Source organism: Rhipicephalus microplus, chromosome 1 (assembly GCF_043290135.1).
Source record: "Rhipicephalus microplus isolate Deutch F79 chromosome 1, USDA_Rmic, whole genome shotgun sequence".
NCBI lineage: Eukaryota > Metazoa > Arthropoda > Arachnida > Ixodida > Ixodidae > Rhipicephalus > Rhipicephalus microplus.
In genome coordinates, this window is record NC_134700.1 from 228,074,839 (window position 1) to 228,099,426 (window position 24,588).

General features: G+C 45.4%; 1 protein-coding gene across 4 annotated transcripts in view; it reads left to right on the forward strand.

Moving 5' to 3' along the window:
• Window positions 1-24,588, forward strand: part of LOC119159572 (adenylate cyclase type 5) — a 258,967-nt gene that overhangs the window by 214,119 nt on the left and 20,260 nt on the right. For all 4 annotated transcript variants that reach the window (XM_075891501.1, XM_075891500.1, XM_075891502.1 and 1 more), the window contains 4 exons: window positions 14,069-14,227; window positions 15,582-15,824; window positions 17,366-17,522; window positions 23,224-23,321. In XM_075891501.1, the coding sequence (XP_075747616.1) occupies window positions 14,069-14,227; window positions 15,582-15,824; window positions 17,366-17,522; window positions 23,224-23,321 (657 nt within the window). The remainder of the gene's footprint in view (window positions 1-14,068; window positions 14,228-15,581; window positions 15,825-17,365; window positions 17,523-23,223; window positions 23,322-24,588) is intronic.

Below are 24,588 nucleotides of genomic sequence, written 5' to 3' on the forward strand. Positions count from 1 at the left end.
ACACATAGACAGATGCATGGATGGACGCACGAACGGACGCAGGGGCGGCTGCATGGACGAACGCAGGGACGGACGCACGAACAGACGCACGCACGGACGGGCTGATGGACGCATGGACGGTCACACTGACGGACGCATGGACGGACGGAAGCAAGAACGAATGGACGGACGAATTCTTCGCCCCACTCTCCATCATTCACTCCGTGGATATGCTGCCATTTTTTTTTTCTTTTTGTGGCACCCGACTGCCGTTTTCTGATACTGAGCTGGGAGCAATGGCACTCAAGAGAACACAAATCTTTATCATGAGAATTATTAAGATATTTCACATCATAAAACTCACACCAATAGGAGTAGTCTGAATGAATCTAAAATGCGCAACGAATGTGAACATGTTTGCCGCTTTATGACTAGGGCTTTGCCCGTATGAAGCTTGGTGGGTCGTGTAAGTGAATAAAATTACTGTAAGGCTGATTAGCGGATTAGCACGCTGCTGAGTATTCGTCTGTCTTGTTTCTTTTCTTGTTTTGTTTTCTTTTAAGCGAAAACGTTACTGGCCTATTGTCGAGCGAGTTGCGCTGTGCGTCTCACATGGCCTTGAAACAAAGGATGGACGCCCCGTGACAAGCTGTGTTCCGCAGCCACGGCTGCTGCGAGCTCTTCTAGGTAGCTTTTTGCAAAAACCAGCGTCGCCAGCGCTTTTTGGTACTGGTACACGCTGGGAACACTGGTACAGGCTGGGAACAATGGTACACGCTGGAATTTACTGATACTTTGGTAACTGCACTGGAAAAAAAGCTGGGTCGCACTGGCAGGGGCACTGGCTCGGCCGCTATGACAGTGATGTTCCGTACTACGCCGAATAATTCTCATTTAAAAACATGAAAATTTCCCACATCGGGGATTTTCTCCTGCAAACGTTGACGAAATCCCTGCGATATTTCCTACACAACAGTACTAATTTGCGCCCCCATCCACGCACACAAACACTATAATTACACGACTCGCAACTTTTGATATCTTGGCTAGCCCCTTTACTGCCACACAACAAAAGTATGACTTTATTAATTCATATATTGTTAGTGCACTGCACATTGTGCGCTTCAAGTCTAACACCAATAAAGAGCCGAAAATTGCTCTGTCTAAACATCAGAAACAAATTTCAAAGGCCATGCTTGCGTGGTGCATGCGTCAGAATCGATTACAGCAGATAAAGGCGCACTGCGACCGCTAACTAGCGGTCGACATAGGAGAATTCTAGCATTCCTGAAACTCCCCGCAATATCACGAAGATTCCTTTTTTCTCTTTGGCTCTAAATGACAGGTGGAAATTCCCCGAAAAAGCGAAAATTCCCTGCACAAAACATCACTGCGCTATGACGCTAGCGCGCACTGAGAAGCGCTGAAAACGCTGTAATTTTCACTGCAGTGCGCTGGTGCAGGAGTGGATAAGGAGGGATGAAAAGGTGAGTAGATGTATAAAAGAACTATTGAAGAAAAGAAACATAAAACACACTCTCTCTCTCTCTCTCTCTCTCTCTCTCAAGCACATGAGTGCCGTAGTCGTTCAGCGAGTCCGATTGACCGTGGAAATTTGAGCAACGCCTCTGTCACCCTCCGGTTGGAACGTCGAACGTTCAGGCACTCCAAAATTTATTGTTCGGAAAGCGGGCGGTCATCGAGGCGTGCTAGGTTTGCTGAAAGCTGTTCTCTCTGAAAGCTGTAGCGGGGGCAATGACACAAAACGTGCGCAGTGGTTTCCCCACTGCCCCAGCGATCACAAGCAGCACTGTCAGTCATTCTAATTCGGTACGCAATGTTGTTCGGGAACGACGCTATATAAGCCACAGGCGGCGCAGGGCTGTTGTTTCGGAGAGGGATAGTCCGGAAGGAACTTGAAATTGAAACGACGGGTCCAGACGGTAAACGTGGGTATGCAGGAAAACGGACGTAATTCCACCCTGAATGCGTTATATCATGTGCGAGCGATCGAATCTTGTATGTTACATCAGTTCTTGACAGCGTAACGGATTTTTTCAGACCAAGTTGATTAGCATTCCTTGCAGAATTATCGGCATGTTCGTTATACCGTCTATGCCACAGTGGCCTAGAATTAAGACCCTGAAAAGTAATGTCATGCCCTTTTTCTTTTAAGTCGTGATAGTTCTTTTTTTATTTGTAGTACAAGTTGATCTTGTGCACCACGACGTAGAGCTGATTATAGATGCTGTAGGGCTGACTTTAATAAGTCTGTAAATATGCCTCATTTTTGTGGTGACTCTTCGTACTTTAAAGTGCACTGCGAAGTGCCGCAAGCTCCAGATCAGTCGGCGTATTTCTATGTAACCAGTGGGTCGTTTAATGCTTCCAACCAATTACAAAAGGTTCAGCCATAATTCTGCATGTGCCATCAGCCGCCGCATCAATAAAGTGCACATATTGCCTTGCAAATTCGTATATAGTGGGTACTTCGCTTCCCCGCGGAATGGCGACGAATAATTCGGTAGTGGGTGCTTCCCAACTTGACGAATATTATAATGTATGTCGCTATAACTAGTGGGTACTTTACAAGCGTATACTTCTAGTCACGAGAATATTTGCAACGGGTTCTCAAAATGCCGCTATTTCAGCTTTCGCTTATGAGTCTGCTGCGCTTTCGGTGCGAACTTGACGTCCTTTTTTATTTTACTTTTTTACGGTGCTTAAATTTTACAGTTATATTCGCTTTGTGTAGAGCTTGTATGACGGTCCTAATAGCGGTGATATGAACGTAGTGTTGCGGGAACACTACTACGGAATATAACGTTTAGAGTATGGCGTCTGAATCGTGATCATGACGTCCAGATATTACCTTGTCCGTACAGCTTGGCCGTACATTAGGCACGTTACACTTCCGTATTCCTGCCTCATGCTGAAGTCTCCCGCGAACGCTGGTCTACAGCTGGCGCAGCATGTTCAGATGTAAAGCGCAACAGAAAAAAAAACAGAAAACCATAAAAACTAAAAGGTGCTCACGCAGAGGTACATGCGCCTTGCGGCCATGAAGCCTGGACAGCAAGCCTGCAGGCGAATTATTACACCGTGACGTAAGAGCGCGTGCGTTGTATAAAGCAGGCAAGATGCCGACTCAAACAGAAAACCTTTAACTTTAGTCGCGTCCTTGGACCGCGAAGGTAAATTGAACAGAACACGAAGTGATGCAATGCGTGTGCCATGTGAAATCGAGTGTCACGCCGCCGCTTGCAGCCACGTTCCGCGTGACTCATTGGAGACATGAACGTATATCATGGCGTATAACAGTGAGATATGGAAAGGTTGACGTTTAGAAATATAGATATAAAAGTAAGCTTTTGACGCTGATTCACTGTCGAGGTCCAGTGCTGTTGAAAGAGCTCTTGTCGTGAGAGATTCAGTATGCGCTCGAGCTGTGTTACGTGTAGGATTCAGGTACATAATAAGTTCTTCTGATATAGGGCCTTCCGTAAAAAGAAAGCAGCCATTCGTAATTATGAATCAGCTGCGTTTTTTTTTCAGCGACTTGTACGTACAATGTTCTTCTCGATCAAGCCCAGCGACACGCAGACAAAAGCGAAGTTCTGGGCTGATTGTCCCACTCAGCACCGATATAAAACGCCACGGGAAAATTAAGGGTCCGACCCGCTCTGGTAGCCTCTATAGCGCAGGCAGAGCACCACCCTGTTAAGCTTGAGAACGCAGGCATGGTATTGTACCACTGCTGCCGCATTTCTGGAGCTTGAAATGCAACTACAATTGTGTTCTTATATTTAGGGGCAATTTAGAGAATCCTATAGACCAAGCGTCTGCAACATTTTGAGCTGGTGGGCCAAGTTGCCTGAAGCCAACACAGCGGTGGGAGTGATGAAAAAAAAACGGATAATTTACAGTGGCTTGCACAATTTGATAAGAAACCGTTTATCGTCGACACGCGTGCCCCAAAGTTCCGATGCAATATAGATTACTAGAAAAAACACCGTTTCAACTCAAGACTGCTATGTCAAATATCAGATAAGGAGAGATAACAAAAGGGGGAGGGGTTTGACGTCGAGCCGGCGTCCGTATAATACTTCCCTGCGGGCCACAGGTCGCCGACCCCTGCTCTGGAGGATCGAAACTAATAGGCAGTGCGTTTTTTTTTTTTTTGCTGAATGGCACAAAATATCTGAAACCGAAGCCTTGGTACAACTGCTACAACTGCTACTGCTGCCTCTGCTACACCGCAGGATCAAGAACGAGGTTTTCATAATACATAACTGCGGTCAATTACTCCTCGACCATTGATTACAAAACATGACACACACACAGATAGATACTATATATATATATATATATATATATATGTGTATGTATGTGTGTGTGTGTGTGTGTGTGTGTGTGTGTGTGTGTGTGTGTGTGTGTGTGTGTGTGTGTGTGTGTGTGTGTGTGTGTGTGTGTGTGTGAGAGAGAGAGACGCTATGATGACTGGGAGACGTGGCCTGGCTCATACGCCATGTTTATTATATTCTGCACTTCTTCCTTCTCTGCTTCTACTAACCATCCCTGCCTTCTTACGTCACAGGATTCCCCCTCCCCCGAAAAGAAGGCATGAGTTACAACTTACAAACAAGAAAAAGTAAACAAGGAGTGGCTTAGAAGTCACCAATGTCAAAATAAAAAGGTAGTTTCACAAATTTTAAAATGCACGCGTTGTCTTCTTCGTCGCTAAGACTTGAGGGGAGAGTGCAGTAGTCCGGTGATATCAATAAGAGATCTGGCGGGCGAGGCTGATGGTTGCGTCCTGGATAACACAAGAATGCTTTGGACGTGGAGATAGCGGAAATCGCAGCCGGCATTCTTGTGAAGAACAAACGAGGTTCGAACACCTTGCAGAACCGACAGTTCGGATATCGTAGGCATCGAATTCTTCGTCGTGGCACAGGTCGTGCAGGAAGCTTGCGTGCGCGTTGATCGAGGTTGATTGGGAACTGCCTGTGTTTCTGCCGAGTACAAAGGGTGCTTTTGTGGCTTTTGGAGATTTTTCTATGGCGATGTCGTGGATGATTTGATTGAAGGCACATTCTTGATCTTTGGTGGAGAATGTATCCTCGGCGATGGGCCTTTTTGCAATGTTCTTTAAGCCTTAAGAGTGCACTCGATGAAGTTTTGTTTCGTCGTTGACAATGTCGAAGTATACGTTGACGTTGTAGTTTCTTGGTTCCATCAACTTGCTTGTGGTGTGACATTGATCGTGGTGTGCCAGGATTCTTAGCGAGTCCTCCGCAGGCTTCTACAACGCCAACCAATCCAACTCTTTCCGGCACGAGACAATGTGGCGGGTTTGGCGCACTTGAATCTTCTGTATTTATAAACCGTTCATTGTTGGTGGTTGCCTGAAGAGTACTTATGTCATCAGAAGTCACACCTGCGGTTCTGTTTACATTATAGGCAGTGAGGTTGTATACTGGATTCACGTCGCTTCGATCTTGTGATTGATGAACACTCGACGCTTCTGCAGAACACTTTTCTTCACAAGATTCTGATTTTGAATGCTTCTGTTTTTGTGGAACTGCTGAGCTGAATACTTTGAACAAATGCGATTTCTGTGAACATTCGTTGTTTGACTTGGTTTCGTGCAGATTTACTAACTCGTCATGCGAAAATGCCACGACCTTATGAGGTGCTTCATCAGGTTTATCAGTAAAGTTGATGACAGGAGATAGAACTGCTGAGCTGAATACTTTGAACGAATGATGTTTATGTGAACATTCGTTGTCTGGTTTGGTTTCATGCGGATTTACTAACTCGTCATGCGTAAATGTCGTCACGCGTCCGAAGCCGTGTGGGCCACGTGTGTGACACGAAGCATCAAGTGATTCGGGTTGTTCAGTAATACCTGGAGTGTTATGGTGCCGTAAACACATTGAAAATGGAGATTTGGTCGCCCGTGAAAAATTCAACCGTAAGTTCAGTTTTTTGGCAAAATGGTCTACATTCCTATCGGCATATGGTGGCATTACCTTCTCTGCTGCGACGAGCAAGTCCCTAGTTGGTGTTGTAATGCGTGAAGTGTATTCGGACGAGTCATATGATGGTACAATGGTGGGATATTTGCTCTCAAGTCTTGTTTGAGAAATACGCTTACTGCGGAAAGACTTCGCGTAACTGTGATGGTTGAGTTGAAAAGCCTTCAGCTGATGAGGTATGGACAGGTCTTCATCGTATTCCTTGAAACGGCTGATCATTTCTTCTTTGATCTTTTTCCAAGACTCATCGTACAAAGATGTGGGGGAGGTAAAACTTGAATGCCTCTCCTGAGATGTAGTCAGTGAAGTTTATGATCATCTCCCGTTCCGACCAGGATGCAGCGGCGGCGTGGAGCTCGAAAAGGTTGAACCAGTCCTGTACGGGTCCGTCGTCCGCTGATCCGGCGTACTTGGGGATGTCAAGGTCGTCTGATGGGGCTGTCATGATGCTGGTCTTGGTGTAGCGTTAAGATGTACTTTCGTGGTCCACGTTCGGTCACTGCGTCTTGCTGAGACGTTCGAAGATGGTGGCCGGTTGATGAAGTGGCCGCCAGGTCTTCATCCTGTCGACTCGTGTGACGCTATGATGACTGGGAGACGTGGCCTGGCTCATACGCCATGTTTATTCTATTCTGCACTTCTTCCTTCTCTGCTTCTACTAACCATCCCTGCCTACTTACGTCATATATATATATATATATATATATATATATATATATATATATATATATATATATATCCTGATGATCAATTCTGATGAAGGCCAGACTCTAGGCCGAAACGTCGAAATAAACCACGTTGTGACCGCTCACGGAGGATCTACTGATATATATATATATATATATATATATATATATATATATATATATATATATATATATATATATATATATATATATATATATATATATATATATATATATATATATATATATATATATATATATACAAAAGAAAGATGGAAGATGGATCGGTACGATTTTGTGTTGATTACCGCGCGCTCAACAAGATTACCCGAAAGGATGTATATTCGATTCCCCGTATAGATGATTGGTGCACTTGACTCATTGCAAGGCGCCCAATACTTCTCCACCCTTGACCTTTGGTCCGTATATTGGCAAATACCAATGGACGAAGCAGACTAAAAAAAGACCGCCTTTTCTACGCCGGACGGTCTTCACGAGTTCAACGTAATACCATTCGGCCTATGTAATGCTCCCACCACATTTGAAAGGATGATCGACACTGTTCATCGTGGCCTCAAGCGGAAAACTTGTCTATGCTATCTCGATGATATCGTCGTGTTTTCTTCCACTTTTGCTGATCATCTGCAACGCCTATATCAAGTGCTCACATGTCTCTCCAATGCTGGACTTCAACTAATCACAAAGAAGTGCCATTTTGGTAACACCGCTAGAAAAGTTCTGGGACATCTCTTTAGTAAAGAGGGCATCCAGCCCAATCCGGACAAAATTTCCGCAGTCCTCAAATTTCCCCGACCCTTTCGTTCCAAAGAACTACGCAGTTTTCTTGGACTCGCATCGTACTTTCGCCGCTTCATTCGCAACTTTGCCACTATTGCCGCTCCTCTTCACAAGCTCCTTGCTAGTACCGGTTCTTTCGATTGGAATGATCAATGCGAAGCCTCATTTCAATAACTCTAGCACGCACTGACATCCCCACCGGTGCTTTGTTATTTCAATGACAATTACACATTGAGGCTAGTGGACAAGGAATCGGCGCCGTACTCCGCCAGCGCGACCATGCCTTTCGCGAGAAAGTTGTCGCGTATGCAAGCCGCACTCTGATTTCTGCAGAGAAGAGGTACTCGATAACCGAACAAGAGTGCTTGGCTGTTGTCTGGTCCATCCAAAAATTTCGTCCTTATCTACATGGTCGACATTTTACTGTTATGACAGACCACCATGCTCTTTGCTGGTTGTCCACAATCAAAAACTTGTCGGGACAATTTGGCCGCTGGATTCTCCGGTTACAATCATATGACTTTGACGTCATCTACAAGACTGGAAGACAACACCAAGATGCCGACGCTCTGCACGATGCCCTTTGCCGCAGTCTTCGGCGCACGTCACATCCCCTTGTCAAATTGGCTATACGGAGGACGCCTCGTCGATATCATTCATTTCTTCCCTACCTTCATCCACCCGTCCATCAGTACTTACCACTCACCAGTGAGCCCATTCTTATTGCACTGACCTCATCGGTCGGCTTACCGGCGCTTCATCTTCCCCGAATGCCAGGCTCCGGAAACAACTCCGACTATTCAAGTTGGAGGACGTGTGTTCTATATCGATACATTTTCCACCCGGAAGGCCACCGATGGGTTCCCGTCGCACCACGCGCACTACGCACTGAAGTTCTGCGCGCTTCCCACGACGACCCGACGTCAGGCCACTTGGGTTACCACAAAACCTACTACCGCATCCGCAGTCGATTCTTCTGGCCAGGTCTTTCCACGACGGTAGCTAAGTATATTGCCTCGTGCGCACTTTGCCAACACCGCAAGCGGCCCACTACTGCTCCAGTCGGGACCCTACAACCACTTCCTTGCCCAGCAGAGCCGTTCTCTGTCATCGGAAATGACCTCTTTGGGCCCCTCCCAAAACTACTTCAGACGGCAAGAGATGGATCATCACCGCGGTTGATCACTTGACCCGGTACGCTGAGACGGCCTCAATCTCTTCAGGAACTGCGTTTTGCCCGTGTAAACACCGAAGCTAGTCAAGAAGATCGCAAACATCGTTACGATGCCACTCATCGCGTCGTTCTCTACCGCCCTGGCGACGATGTACTTTTGTGGACTCCTGCACGAACGCCTGGCTTATGCGAGAAGCTTGAGTCGCGCTATCTTGGCCCCTACAAAGTTGTCGAGCAGACCTCACTGGTGAACTACCGTATCACATGTACCTGTTCATGCCCCCACTGACCAACGCTGCGGGACAGAGATTGTGCACGTTTCGTGTCTCAATTCCTATTGTATGTGTTCCACAGCGTAATTCGTGGCCAGACTGGCCGCTTCCGTCGACGGGGGAAATTAGTGTAAGAATTCATTGGACTTCATCTTCCTCATCTGTCAATAACCATCATCAGTCTTCGTTTCGTTCTTCATCATCAGCGCCATCGTGCTGTTGATTGGCGTCAGCTGAACCATGGTATTTCTATATATATATATATATATATATATATATATATATATATATTGTATTATGAACAATTTTATAATTTGAGAGAGGAAACAACGGGTCTGGTGCCGTACTTCTTTCTTCGCTCTCGTGTTGTTTTGCGCTGTTCTCCAAGATGAATACCCACCAACGTGCCCAAGTCTCTATTCTTCTATAGCCCGACAGGGTTTTCGTGAATGGGGCCTTGTGTATTAGCATGCCTGCGCGGATGCCATATGTGCCTGTCCCCTCAATTTAAGGGTCCCCAAAACATGGCGCTTTCTGAAGCTCGAAAAAATTTCAGGTGCGCCGATGAGCGCTGCTTCTCGACCAGCATATATACAGAGTGCTGTTCCTGGTCCTCTACGCCTACACTACATCATTGCTATACGTATCCGTGCATTAAACGTGACGAATTTATGGTGGAGATAAACGCGCGGAATATGCGTTTATATCCTGCGACGGGAGCAGTGAGAGAGCCTTTAAATGCGGTCGAGGTTGTATGCTTTTATACGAAGAAGTGAGTAAACCAACAAGATTTGCAGGAAAGGAGATATGCGGAGGAAAAACGATTCTATATAGAGCGCATTTAAAGTGTATACTCGTGTGCCTGCCATATACTCTGCCAATGTAATGCTCTAGATACCTTCCTCTAGAGATACGTTCACAGTTTACGAGAATCACTTGTGCCTTGCTTGGAAAGCTGCATGCATAAAATCTCGGTCGCAACGTCACGCGTTGCTTCCTTGAAATGTCACATGATATAAAGTGGGTCGAAATTTTTAGTGTATACATGCGGCGCAGTTATCTGCGCTATAACTAGGGCTCCGCGTTTTCGGATAAATGCAAAAAAAAAATAAAGATTCGATAAACATTCGCTAATAAAATGTTTGACAATTTTTATTTATTCGATAAACTTCGACTTTAATATCGCATTTTCAACGCTCAAAGGCTATTTTCAATGTCGAGAATACTCAGTCGAGGGAAGCGCACCTGCACCAGTGGCAACAACTTCGTAATGTATGCTTAAGTCTATTACCGAAATGCTTTATTGATTTAATACAGACTAACGTGTAGGTGTTTTGCATTCAAGTATTGGTGATTGTATGTATATGTGTTTGAGTGGTTGAACCTTCAAAAAATCTAAGGTACATTTTGTATGTTCGCATGCTTTTGTGTTCCCGTCATTTTATATAAAATTTCGGAACAACAACAACAACAACAAAAACAAAAACAACAACAACAACAAACAGGTCCTTTATTTTTCTTCAAGAAGAGGAGGTAAGCCTTAAAAAAATTAAAAGCTGCTTGTCTAGCTTTAGCACTAGCTTTTGCCCCCCCCCCCCCCTTTCTCTAAAAAAAGGTATACACTTTGGAGACCTTACAGAAGTTCAAATCAACGGCTTCAAATGAACAGGAAGTGAGAAGAAGTGAAAAAATGGAGAAACACGATTATCAGCAACAATGCGAGGCATAATTATTGGAAATTAAAGTAATAATAACACGTCGCAGCAACTTATAATGCAAAATAAACACCGTAATTCGAAGAATTGGACAATTTCAACAAATAATCTCTGATAAACGCTGGAATATCTAATAAAATAATAAACCCCAAAAAACGTACACCCCCTTATTTTCAAGAAAAATTTACTCCGAAAACACGGAGCCCCATATCTATGACGTGACACTTCGTGCTCATTGTATGCCTCCAAGCGTTAGCGCTCGTTACAACAAAGGCGTGCTCTTGACGCGAGCGTACGCAGGATCTTCGAAATCGATTGTCTGTCGCAAGAAAGTGGATACAGCGGTTGTTTACAAAAACGAGCTTTTGTCCACTGTAGTTCCAATCAATCAAATCATGACGCACGGCCAGCGTGTGAGAGAGAGGGAGAAAGAGAACTCTTTATTGAAAAACAGATAATTCAGCCGGCATATATAAATCGCTGACTTGCTACTCTGCGTGGGTAGCAAGCCCACGCAGAGTAGCCCCTCTCTCCTTATCCGTAATTTCAATTGGGGATTGAAATTACGGATAGGGAGAGAGGGAAAAAAGACAACATGTTAGGATTGAAGAAATAATAAGAAAGCCCACATTTTTGACCACTGAATGAGGACGCACGTTAATAGATTTTCCGTGGTGGCAAGCTACAGCTAGAGTTTGTCTATAGATAATCGATGATGTTCAAGTACGAGAACAAAAGTGTGGGGCAGGCTAAAGGACACAGTCAAGGGAGAAAGTTTTCTCGGTTATCGAATGCATGCAATGCTCATAAAGTGCACGCTCATCAGCGTACGCTCTACACTCGAACAAGACACGTTGCACAGTTTCTATGGAGCCACAGTTGTTGCAGTACGGCAGGTCAGTAATATGAATTAAACCGTGCAGACATGTTTTATGCGGTTGTGCTGGTTCGTATACAAAGTCCTCAGCTTCAAGTGTATACCACATGTCTACCTAATTGCCCTACTCGAAGTGCGCAGTGGTGTCGAGTTCAACTATACCGGCAGCTGTGCACCTGAAATCGCAAAAGAATCATCCTTACTTCGAGTGGGAGCGTCTCTGTGTGTACTCAACACGACGTCATAGATCATCAGCATGTGCCTGTCGAGACTGTGTACGAGTTCGCCCAATAAAAATGCAGAGAATATGCGTTCCAACAAAAAAAAAAACAGAACAAACGCTTAACACGAACCTAAAAGTGATACTTCTGACATGCGTATATAAGAAAACGTAAGAGGGGAAACTATTTAGTAAAGACTGTGGCGTCGCAGTTAAATCGTCAGGGCCGCAGTTTGGAGGTGATGCTGCAATGGAAGGGCGATTAACCTTAACCTTTCCGTTGATATAAACGCATCATTTTGTCTCTCTATATTTCACATACAAAAAGACGGGTAGTGATCACAGTAGCTCATACTTAATTTAGTTTCTTGTTTTCGTTTTTTTATGAGTGCGCGTGCGTTTTTTTTCCTCTATCTAACCCCTCTTTCTTGCCCCTACTTCCCCGCCCCCAGCGCTGGGTAGCAAACCAGATGCCAATATCTGGTTAACCTCCCGGCCTTTTCTTTCTCTCTCTCTCTCTCTCTCTCCTCTTGTTTAATCTTTGATATATCTGTGCCTCCGCAGCTGCAACTGCCGCGTGAACTTATCGACACATAGGCAGCTGTGTTGAACTTCTGAAGCACGGCTTGCCTAGAAACTTCTGGCGACGGCCAACCTTTTATTGCGACAGCAGTTATATGGACACTCTCGGCTGGATTTTGCCGCCAGAGTCATTCACCGTATATTTATACGCATCTATACATGCGAAAACGTCAAAAAGAAAAATAATACAGAAAAATAGTCCGGCGCGCGGAAACGAACGTCCGACCTCTTGCTTGAGAATGCGAGGTGTTAGCCACTGAGCCACGAAGGAACACCTCCTTCAACGTTGAAACGGCAAGCTATTTATATCCACCACTTACAGCTGGCTATGGCCATCTCCGGGGAAATATCGTGTTTTCATCATTACCAGCGAGATCGCTCAAGGAGCGCGAATCGCCAGATTGTGACGATGCGGCGGGGTGCGCTTATCTCGCGGTGGGGATAATCGTATGCCTTGCGCTTTCACCGGAACGGTTCTGTTGTAGTTACCGGGCGCACAAAGATCACTGCACTCGCAGCACAGTGTCCATTTGCAAAAAGAGCGCGCTTTTCAGACAAAGCGAATTAGTAACTGAGACGCTTATTCGCGTTCATCTGCATTTGTGAGTACGTTTCATGCGTCATTTGTGCGAAGAAACGCGAGGCATGTTTCGATCTGCTTGCCATTATTCGCGTGACCTTTCAATTTATTGCTATCAAGTTCATTGCTTCGCCTTTGCGGCAAAGCTGTGACTTTTCTATCTATGACGCCACCTCGCAAAAGTTCGAGGCTTGCTAATACGACCGCGTGACTGCTGAAGAGACAAGAGGCCAAATGAAAGTAGGTGAAGGAAAGAGCATTGTCTCGCCTTTTATTTATACCCGAGCTCAGACAGCAAGGACATCGGCGACATCTGAAAGACGTGGCATTTCGTAAAGCGGCGGCACTGCGCTTTTTGCTGTGTGTCGACAACCGCCTTTTCTATAGGCGATAACCACCTTTTATTGTCTCTTCGCGCACCTTCGCTCCCCCTTCTTTCCTTCCATTCTCTCCACCTCTCTCTTTACGCCCCCTCCCCCTCTCTAGGTCTATTGGATTACCCTTACTTTCGCTTCTCAGTTCTGTTCATGTCCCTTGAGTGCCCCTTGGCCTGAGTTTTTTTTTTTCCTCCTACTTTTACCCACTTGTCTATCACTCGCAAGGGCGTCAATGCAATGAGTGGTAGAGTCAGTAAGCCACCGTTTTTATCTGACCATAGAGTCTAACTTTGCTTCGAAAACGCTTAAGAAAGAAATTGAGCCAAATATTTGCGCTCATAAAATATCGATCATAAAAGCGTATATGCCTTCTGGACTCTTTAAACGCGAATTTCACTCTTGTCGGCCTCTGTGCACGGCAATGAATTCTGACCATCTGAGCTGCCTGAGTGCGTGCACACGTGTGCATTCGTGCATGCGTGTTGTGTGTTTGTGCGTCTGTGTTTGTGGTTTGTTTAGTGACTAGGTACATAGGCGTGAGCATGGGAGAGGATATGCATAGTCCCCCCCCCCCTTCCCCTAAGGGGAAACCCTACGCACATCTGTGGTCGCGTGCATATAAGCCTGAGCTGTTACATGAGTCCGCTGGCTGTCACAAAAGTCGCCGTTCCGAGCTAAAATGTTGATAGACTTTTATGCTTCCGTAACAGGTTGTTCAAGCGTCATGTTTAAGGCCGTTTTGTTTCCATCCTCACGCGTCTCCGCAGACTCGTGCGGGACGTGACGGGCGTCAACGTCAACATGCGAGTCGGCATCCACACGGGCCGGGTCCACTGCGGTGTGCTCGGACTCAAAAAGTGGCAATTCGACGTCTGGTCTAACGACGTCACGCTAGCAAACTACATGGAAGCAGGTGGAATTCCAGGGTAAGTGTACACAAATTTATTGTTGAACGCAAAGTAACGATCACAGCCCACTTGCTTTTCCTATCTCAATGGCCTATTGCAGTCAGGAAATGTAACCAATTGCGGCCCCTACACCACCCAGAGGTCGAAATTTAGTTTTGGTGTTGCAGTTATGCACCAGTCTAGAACAATCACACAGACGCCAGAATTTTTCGAAACGGTGCGTAATATCGCAGTTGTGCACGCGTTTCACTGTGTAAAAAAAATCTCCTCGCTGGTTTCACTTTTTCCTTCGCTATGCTCTGTTCACTGCCCGTCTCTCCTCCCGGCCGAGTGGTCCTCCTTGCCGTGCGGGGAAGAATAGCGGCGAGCGTGCGTGCGTGCGAGCAGACAAACAGGTGTTGTGGATGGCGGGCAGCCCACAGTGTTGACGTCAAGCGAACATTGAGGGTTTGAACACTGCCAAGAGGCCTGAAGGGGGTAGAAGGAATGGGTTGGCTTGTTGGTCAAACTTTACTGAAAAGAGTTGTTTTCTTGAAACTTGTGGGGCGCCCGCAGCTCGCAGCGCTGCGCGATTGGCATTGTTGATATATTGGCGGCGTTTTGGAGTCGACGCGCGCATTTACTTTAAATGGTAAAAAATTATGATAGGTGGTTTAGGGGCCCTCAGTTGTTATTGAAAGCCGAAATTCCACCCTTTCGTCTGTAACTCGTCATTGTATGTTCGCCACTGAGTAGTAAAAAAACTTTCATGAAAAAAAAGACAAGGCTATCTGGCAATGCAAGACAGCTTGGGTCACCTTGGCCTGTTAAGCGCATGTTTTCCTATTCTTGATTGATATGTGGAGTTTAACGTCCCGAAACCACCATACGATTATGAGAAACGCCGTAGTGGAGGGCTCCAGAAATTTCGACCACCTGGGGTTCTTTAACGTGCACCCAAATCTGAGCACACGGGCCTACAGAATTACTGCCTCCATCGCAAATGCAGCCGCTGCAGCCGGGATTCGATACCGCGACCTGCGGGTCAGCAGCCGAGTACGTTCCACTAGACCACTGCGGCGGGGCTGTTTTACTATTCTTGTGTATATCGAAGTGAATTAATAAGGTCACAAAACTCCGAATGCACCAACGCAGAAGCGTGGCGGTTCGGGCTGGTTGGTATGACATGACGATTGTTATAGCGCGAGATCAGAACGATGACAAAGGGACAAAGGGATTTTCGTTCTGATCTCGTGCTATAACAATCGGCACCAACGCGACCATTTTCATGCGTATGATTGCTCTGTAGCACTGTTCGAGACAAACGTAAAGCCCGACATCACCGCGCCAACTGGAATAACTGTATATATACGCAACAACTCTCATACCGCAGGAGCGTGCACATCACCAAGGAGACGCTACAGTTCCTGGGCGATGACTACGAGGTGGTGCCGGGCGAAGGCGGCCAGCGGCACCCGTACCTGCGCGACCACAACATCGAGACGTACATCATCATCCCCAACGACAAGAAGCGCATGGCGCCGCCCGAGAACAACGCGTCGGCGGCACTGCACGGGGTGGCCAAGGAGATACGCATCATGGGCCACGCGAACGCCAGGCGACATCTCAACATGGGGTGCGTGTATAGTGAGCACTCGTTCTGTGTTTATCTCATTACCAATGTCTATCCTGGTTGTTTTGTGATGACTGTTACAAGACGACGACGACGACGACGACGAAGGAGCCAAGCAATCGCAAGCAAGTCAGTGTGTCAGGACGGCATTCTGGATCGCGTAGAACGCATAATCCTCGTCTGAAGGCACACAACAAATGCTTAGTTTTGCCGTCTTGCTCTTCAGTCTAAAACTTTGGGCCTGTATTCAAATGGGAGACCTCTTATGTAAAGGGCCTCTTATTTTGCGATCTTGAGAATTCTGCTAGGCGGATGAGCTCACTCAAGAACCGTCTTCAAGGGCACTGGAACGATAAAGAAGATAAAGCACCCGAAGCTTTAACAAGCAGGATTATTCAGTTGTGTCCATTTTACTTTCAGGCTGAAATACGTGGCGCAAGGGTGCCAAAGAGAAGAACGAGAAGAGACGGCGCTCTTTCTGTCTCTTTTCCTTCTTCTCTTTGGCAACCTTGCGCCACATATTTCAGCCTAATATGTACCAACTAGCCCAACACTACTGTGAGCTTCAAAGTATGTACTTGAAATATCTTAGAAGAAGCCGTGCAAGGGCAACAGACAAGCTATAACGGGAGGAGGTGTAGGTTGAGAAAACATCCGTTGCATCTGCTCTTTATCAAGTGATGTCTCGTAAAATCAAAATCTCGCAGTAAAGACGTATATTACAAGCGAATGGCCGCGTGGGCGAAAGAGGCTGAGCAGAACGCGTGCAGTCCTTTGGGCGGCCTTCCAACCTTATTCGGAGATGTTTACATGTTCCGCCGTGTTTCCCTGCCCGTTTTTTCCGAACAAGAAAAACGGTCTGCCAGATAGCATTCGCCCGGGAGCACCCCTATGAGTCAACCTATAGGAGCACAAATTCCAAGATGCATGTATACACAAACGACGCTTTTTCTTTCTCTCTCTCTTTTCTCTCGCTTTAGCTTTTGCGTTTGATGACGGTAGCAAGCTCTCATGCCCGCGAGCCTTGGCAGCAGATTGGAATGCGCTTCCCATGCGTTCCTCCTAACTTTTCTTTCTTTACTCTCTCTTTTCGGACTTCTTACGCGCGCGGACACAACAAATCGCCCGCATAACAAGGCGTTCTGACTTATCGATGCTGCCGAGGCGAGCACCCGCCTACTCCGTTATTTGCTTTGGAACTCTCGCCGCGCTAAGGCAGCAGCAATTTATGCAGCAGCAATACTTCGCACTACGTCCACAAGGTTTACGCTGCATGCTGCCACGACGATATATATACGGTTTACTTTGTTTGCTATCCACTGCTTTCCTGGCAGCATAATAAGAAGGGTGTGAGAGAGAAGGAGAGATAAAAGAGGATTACGCCCAAACTATAGTCTACATAGTGATGGGCGTACTGCCGGGGTACGCTGCCGCTTACGGAAGTATCGACGCGGACGGTGATGGGTGCACATATATTGCATACGTGGGGGACGAAGCCTCCGCGTCGAATTATTCATAATCGCGATGCGGTATCCCCGCCACAGGACCAAGGGCTACGTGGTCGGCGAAAAGAAGAACTCGCAGGACGAAGTGAACGACTACCTGTCGCACGCAATCGACGCCCACAGCATCGAGCAGCTCCGCGCGGAGCACTGCAAGAAGCTCACGCTCACCTTCCACAAGGCCGACGTCGAGGAGAAGGTGAGGCGCCCTGCATCATCCCCAGTTTGTTTGGTTGCGCAACTGAGTTGAAGTATTATACTGACCTTGTTATCGCGGTTTAAGTGCGATCTATCGCATTTTCACGCGACTTATCTGGATTTTCCCGTTTAGGCATGTGTAAATGCATGGCTAGATGAATACATGTTCGTAGTCCAATAATTAGAATAATTATAATAAAAAATGTGCCGCTCTGAGATTCAATCAGCGCAACGGTGCCAAAACCAGGCATGAAACCAACAGTCTCACATGTAGGTGATGAATTTTCACAACAACAATTGTAGAGGCGCGTTGATTGTATAGCGCCTAGTATCACAGTATATTCTTTTTATTTCGATTTTGTTCATTGGCAATAGCTTTCGATAACGTGCTCGCTTATCAAGTTTGCCCCACCCCCTCCCTCTCTACAACTTCTCTCCCTCTCGCGTGCACGAAATGCTCTTGTGCTAGTTCAGTCTGTTTGGTGAGAGAAAACCTCTGCCAATCCAGCTGTTAGACTCATTATCAGCGAAAGAAGGAGCCTCATAGTGGAACATCGCAAGAATACACAGGGAGGCAGGCAATACAGAGGATACCAGTGGTAGGTATATATGTTGTTCATCTGAAAACAAGTATAAGTTGAAAATTATCCCATGCGTTGTCTCTCTTGTCTGTGACCCCATGAGTTTTTTGCGCTGTTCCACAACGCGTTCATAGTACCAACTAGCTCGGCTTTCCGTATACTATTCAATGAAGGAGGTCAACGGTAAATAATATTTTTGTGGGCTCCATCTCATATCGTTTTCTCGCCAAAGTTAGTTCTGGGGCTATGCACGTGGTCGAATAGTTCGCACGCTGATTTCGACATGTGAGGGAGTCGTCGCGGACGGCATCACGCTCGTAATCAAGGCGATCCCTCAGACGAGGAGTTTCGTCCAGGGCTGCAACGCTTTTCGGGCTGGTAGAGAATCTAATTTGCTGTCGTCAAAGAATCGCTATGAGAATGACTCGTGGGAAATTGGCTTGCGTTGCATGCACGCGTGCGCTACGTAGAGCTTGCCTCTGTATTGTCTCTGGCGACTCCTATATTGCGACATTATGGAGAGAAATTATGAGGTGCTCGGCAGAGCGAACACACATAAGCAAGCACGCTTCGAAGACTCTAGATAGCCACTTCAAGGGCCACTTCGAGTTGAGTGCGCGGACATTACACCGTCACCGTCGTGCCCATTCCGTAAAATTTTCTTTGCGTTTCTTTTTTTTTTTTTGCTTTCTATATGGCATGAACGACACGCCTGAATTACATTTATAACGTCAGCCATATTGGGGTGTTGTGAAAGAGTAAGAAGTTTCTCTTTTGACACTTCGGCGCAGGGGTGTTCACTAACACAATTGAAACGTACGCCGCATGCGTGCATGCTTGAAAACGACGGTGCTGATGCTGACTGTGAACGGCCTTTGTGGTTTAATGGCCTCCGTGTCGGCAGCTGGATGAAGGCTCCCAGCTTTTTTAGGTTTAGATTTATATTGCACTTTAAAGGTTCTAAGTCTATATTGCAGTTTCATTTCCGCACTTCAAAACGAGAAATTATAGTGCCGTTATCACCAGTGGTGTAATTAACTTCTCACAAAAGCGCCACCCATATTTGTTTGTTTTTCATTAGTTATTGTTTTAAGTTACATTCTTTGATAGCACTGAAATGTCTAGTGCACGTAACAGACTCTTGTTTCTTTTCCCACCTTTCGTTGAAAGTGTTGAACAATGCATTGTGTAAACGTGTCACTACTTGTTTTGATATACACAATATTTCATTTTCTTGTATGTAGTGCCGTAGTTATTGTTTTAAGTTACATTCTTTGATAGCACTGAAACGTCTAGTGCACGTAACAGACTCTTGTTTCTTTTCCCACCTTTCGTTGAAAGTGTTGAACAATGCATTGTGTAAACGTGTCACTACTTGTTTTGATATACACAATATTTCATTTTATTTGTATGTAGTGCCGTATTTGTTTCACCCGATTGACTTGTTATGTTGTTTTGTAAACCGGCCCCTTTATTGTTCAAGTTCATTTGTATTCACAGTGTAACCCATTCACTCCTGCTTAAAGCCTGAAAATTCAGGCCAGCAGTATTCAATAAATAAATAAATAAATTGGGAGCCTTTCCTTTCTCTCTCTTTCTCTCTGTTGCACTCTCACTCTTTTTTTCTGCCCGTTGGGTACACCGTGAATAGTAAGGAAAACACAGTGGAGGGCCCTGTATCAAGGAAAGAATAGGATAGTATATAGCGTCATGGGTAGGCGCAAGACAGGCCTGTGGGCACAATGTTTTTTTTATTATTTTGGGGGGCGGGGGGGGGGGGCTAGAGGAGAGACAGGGTCTTCCTTCATAAGAATATCAAGGGGACGGGTAGGACCCCCCCCCTCCTCCTCCATCAAAATATCAGGGGGACGGGTAGGACCCCCACCCCCCCCCCCTAAATACGGGCCTGGTACAAATACGGAGGGAAGAATAGGAAACCTTTGTTGTCACGGGAATGCTACCTTGAGTGCACTCGGGTAATTGATCTTAAGCTTTGACGCTGTTGGTTTCTGGAGCACAACTGCTGAAATCAGGCCCGTAGCCAAAGGGGTACCATAGGCCCCTCGAAGTTTTTGTGGAGGACGTTGTTTTATAGAAAATAAACAATAAAATAGCATTTTTCCCGTTTCCTGAGCAAGTGCCTCCACCCCTAAATAATTTCTGGCTACGAGCCTGGCTGAAATACACATGCAAACACGGGAGAGAATGAGACTGTTAATATATTTCCGGGCATTTGTTGCCTTTTTGAACATGGCTGTATAAATTGCAAGCTAAACGTATCGCAGCGACAGCCTCAAATCAGCAGGCTCGTTGCTTGTTTACAAAATTATTGCAATACACTATACTAGCAGCAAGGTCTTATAGTGCATGCAAATGTTGCAGCATGATTGCCACTACGCATAGAAAAGAAATCGATGCTCTCATTGTTCAAACATCTTTCTTTTGATATCGTGCTGGGTATTTAGTTTTTGTTCCTATTTCACTGAAAACATGATCAAAGGGCTCGTGCTGAGTTCGTTTTCTCAAGTCAACTAACATTTTTCCTACTATTCAAAATCGACACGCCGCTACAGACCGCACCTGTGTCATAAATTTGAAAAAAAAGTGTGAGCAAGCCAATAAATGTTTATAATTACAGTTTGAATAGCTGTAGAACACATACACGCGAAAAGCGAACTAATTTCTTTGACCATGCGTCCTTCCTCATTATATCCGCAATGCGTACTTCCGTAACATCATTGTAAAACCAGCATGTACAAATAATCGCCATCACAGTGTTCGGTGATTCCACCCTGACACGCTCCATGCCACTACCGAAGCACGCCAGTTTATTCAATAAGTTACCATGCTGTCAGTCACTGTTCATTTGAACTGTTTGTGTTTTTTTATTTAAGCCCAAATTATTTGTCATGGCTTCTAGCTTCTCCAGCGTGTGCATCACACTGCAGTACAAATGCTCATCGTAAGAAAAAAAAATTGGGCCGTAATGTTTTGTTTTTAGTTATGATTTTTTCTTAGCGCACCTGAGAAAGCTAATCACGCCATTTTGATTTGCGGCTGCTTCTGTCGATCTGCTGTAGCATGCATGGAGTACCATTTTTTTTTCAAATTCAGTACACCATGCACACCCTTATGAAAATGGCCCCAGCCGTGCTGTGGTTTGCAACAGTTGCATGTGACTTTGCATCTGAATATTTATGTAATCCTTGAAAAAAAAACAAATTCCGCGAAATGAAACGCAAAAATCCGCTTCGAGATTAGTCAGGTCACAATTCGAAGCTTATTTTCCGGACTAAACATTCGTTTTTTCTGTTTTTTGCTATGTTGGATGAACCAGCGATTTTCCATTATCCCACCCCATTGATAAAAGTGCACCCTTGTTAGGCGCTGTCGGCTACAGTGCACCTACACTGTTCGCCTTCTAGATACGCAGGCTAAACATATTCAGCACCTGTCGCCTTAATAACGACTGAAATTATGTATGCGAGGTTCGGTTACTGCTAAGAAGCCGCCCCAACCACTACACTCGCATAATGTTCGACAGAGAACATAGCATCTCTAACGTCGTTTCAGAATCACGCTCGGTAAGACCGTTGATGACCTCCTGAATCGATTATCGGAAAACTGATTGTACATGGTCCGAAAAGAATTGATTCTGAGCAAACGAGAGGAAAAAACCATTCGAAGTGAAGTTATAGATGTTCTGCGCAAAATAATTTTTGGAACGTTTGGCGGTTATAACGAAGTAGTGTATGTACACGTAGGTATATATAGGAAGAAGCTCCTTATTTTCACTCAATACGAAAGATTTTCTTCTGTTTATATGGTGTTTATTATTTATGTTTAATTATGCGAGCGCCGTGGAGCTCGTTTGTCAAGTATTTGGTATAAATTTAGGTACGGGGCCTTGGCATAATTACGTCTGACCTTTACTCATTTCGTGTGCAGTCGTGACGTCACTCCCCCCCCCCCCCTTCAGCTGCTACGTTTTGTTTCATTAAGCCGCGCTGGTTCAGGAAAACTACTGCTGATTGCCTTTGCTCACCAAAAAGGAGAAGACTCTATATCCTTTTAGAAAAGGGAAGCGCGCCACATATTGCACCGTGCGGGCCTTTCGCGATTAGCGTGCAAAGTGATTAGCGGTGTACAGAGTGGGTGGTGCAACCCACCTCCGCGTCGCAATTGGTGCGCGCCCCTAGCGGCCGCGTGTCGTAACTTCCCTTGAACGCACTTAAATTCAGTGGGCGACCTCTTATTGATTGACACAGCATTTCGATCGTCAAAAACTGGAGTCGTGTACAATGTAACCAGGAGATAGAGTTAGGGCTGTTCAACACGGCACTGTTGTAACGTACCTTGCCTAAAACGTCATAGAGCATCCTTTTCCAACTTTCTTTTTCTAATTTCCCACCGCTTAGCTTAGGCGTCCGGCAGTACACCATGCGTTTTCTTCTATTGCAAATTCAGTACTACTACTGCTGCTGCTACGAGTATACTGCTTCTGCGGTTACTACTACTACTACTACTACTACTACTACTACTACTACTACTACTACTACTACTACTACTACTACTACTACTACTACTACTACTACTACTACACCGGTGACGAAAATTTTGTTTTATTTTTACTCTGCCATTTTAAGCATATATTTTACACCGTCATATTCGTGACGAGAAGGCGTCAGTGGAGCCGTGGTGGACCCCAGTATAAAGCATTTTTTTGTTAAAAAGAAAAAAAAACGGTGTGGGCTGTTGTGTTGAACTGAAATACATGGGCACAAGCGAAAGCGCTGTGTTGACAGTTCTGTCTGTGTTGCCGGTAGGAGACGTATTGCCAGGCGCATTCAGAAAAAAACAAAAAAATCACTCTAAGACAAGGTGGAGGTGTGTTTAAGGCATTGTATACCGCAATATATGGGCATGCCGAGAAGCGGCCACGTTTTATAGTTTCTTCTAAAAAAAAAAAAAAAGAACACGAAGTGAGAAAAGGAAAGTGAAAAAAATAGGAAGAATGAAACTGAACAAACAAATAAAGAAAAATTCATAAAAACGCGTATATACTAACCGTGTCACGCGACACTATTTCTCCCTCATCCCTTCTTGCCCTCTCTCCCGCAGTACATGAAAGAGCCGGACCCGATGCTGGGCATCTACATCGTGTGCGCGGAAGTTGTGTTGGTGTTCATATTTATCATACACATGATCATCCTGGACCTGTGAGTATACTTCGAAGCACATTTTTTTTTTCCTTTTTCGCGTGTCTCTTTTGATCGCGAGAGCGCGATGAGAAAAAGCAATCATTACACGCTGGACGAAATTAAGGTTGAGGTGATGCGCGTGGTTGGAGATTTCTCAACTGCTTCAGAATTCGAAGTTGCTCCTAATAACGTTGGGCCAGAACGTGTAACGTCAAATTCTGAGCATGTAACACTGTAGTTGCGAAAAAAATGAAAGAAAATGCGCACGGGCTTTCAGACAGTGCTTTGATTTGCAGTTTTCTCGATATTGCAAGAAGCACCATCGCTATCTCGTATCACTCTCGGTTAACTTAATAGTACGTGCAGTCTGATTCGGAAATCCTTAAAGGTTATTGTGTATGTAAAGGTAAATACATGGTGAACACAACCCCCCAAAAAACTATTCATCCCAGTGTTCAACCACGTGCCCTCTTTCATTGAATTCGGAAACTGCACTTGTGCACTTCAAAAGTGTGTAGCCGGCACAAATATTCAGACTAACTGTGTTCGGCTGTTTCACGCTGACTCTGTCAATATCCCTATCGTATTGTTATTAAATAGCTTTAATTGACGTTCCTGAAACCGCCGCTATAATGGGGACGTTCGCGATGTCACGTTAGTGTTATCAAAACATGTCGCGCTGGTTCTTTCATTATTCACGCACAGATGAGTTGCTGCAACGTCGTTATCAGATTGGAGTATGTTAATCGCAACTTTATTTGTCATGAAAGCCGCCATCATGAAGTGCTAGTTCCTTTAGAAGCTGCGTCGATATGACGGCCCGTGCAAGTTATCTATACGCTTTGCTAAGTTGCCGGACTGTCTTGCATGCGCACACGATCAGAGTTGGAAATATTAGAATTGATTGATTGATTGATTGATTGATTGATTTGAAATTATGGTTTTCTGCAAATGCGTGGGTGATCTCTCCGCCCGAGGGAAACCTTTAGCACCGATGTTATCCGCACACGGTGCACAGTTTATGAAAACACCCGGACGACGACGAGTGTTACCGAACGAGCTGGAAAAAAAAACACAATTAAAAAACTTGTTTACTCAACCGTAAAAGCGACTGGCCGTATTTTCTTTAGTGCCTCAAAGGCCCGATGAAAGTGCAGTTTGTCGCAGTTTCAGAATTCATCCTATTTGCAATGCTAATCTTTACCGCTCGTGTTCTCCGCAGTGTCAAGACTGACACGGGTAAGTAAGTTCGTCGTAAAGTATACTACTATATAGTATGCAAAGG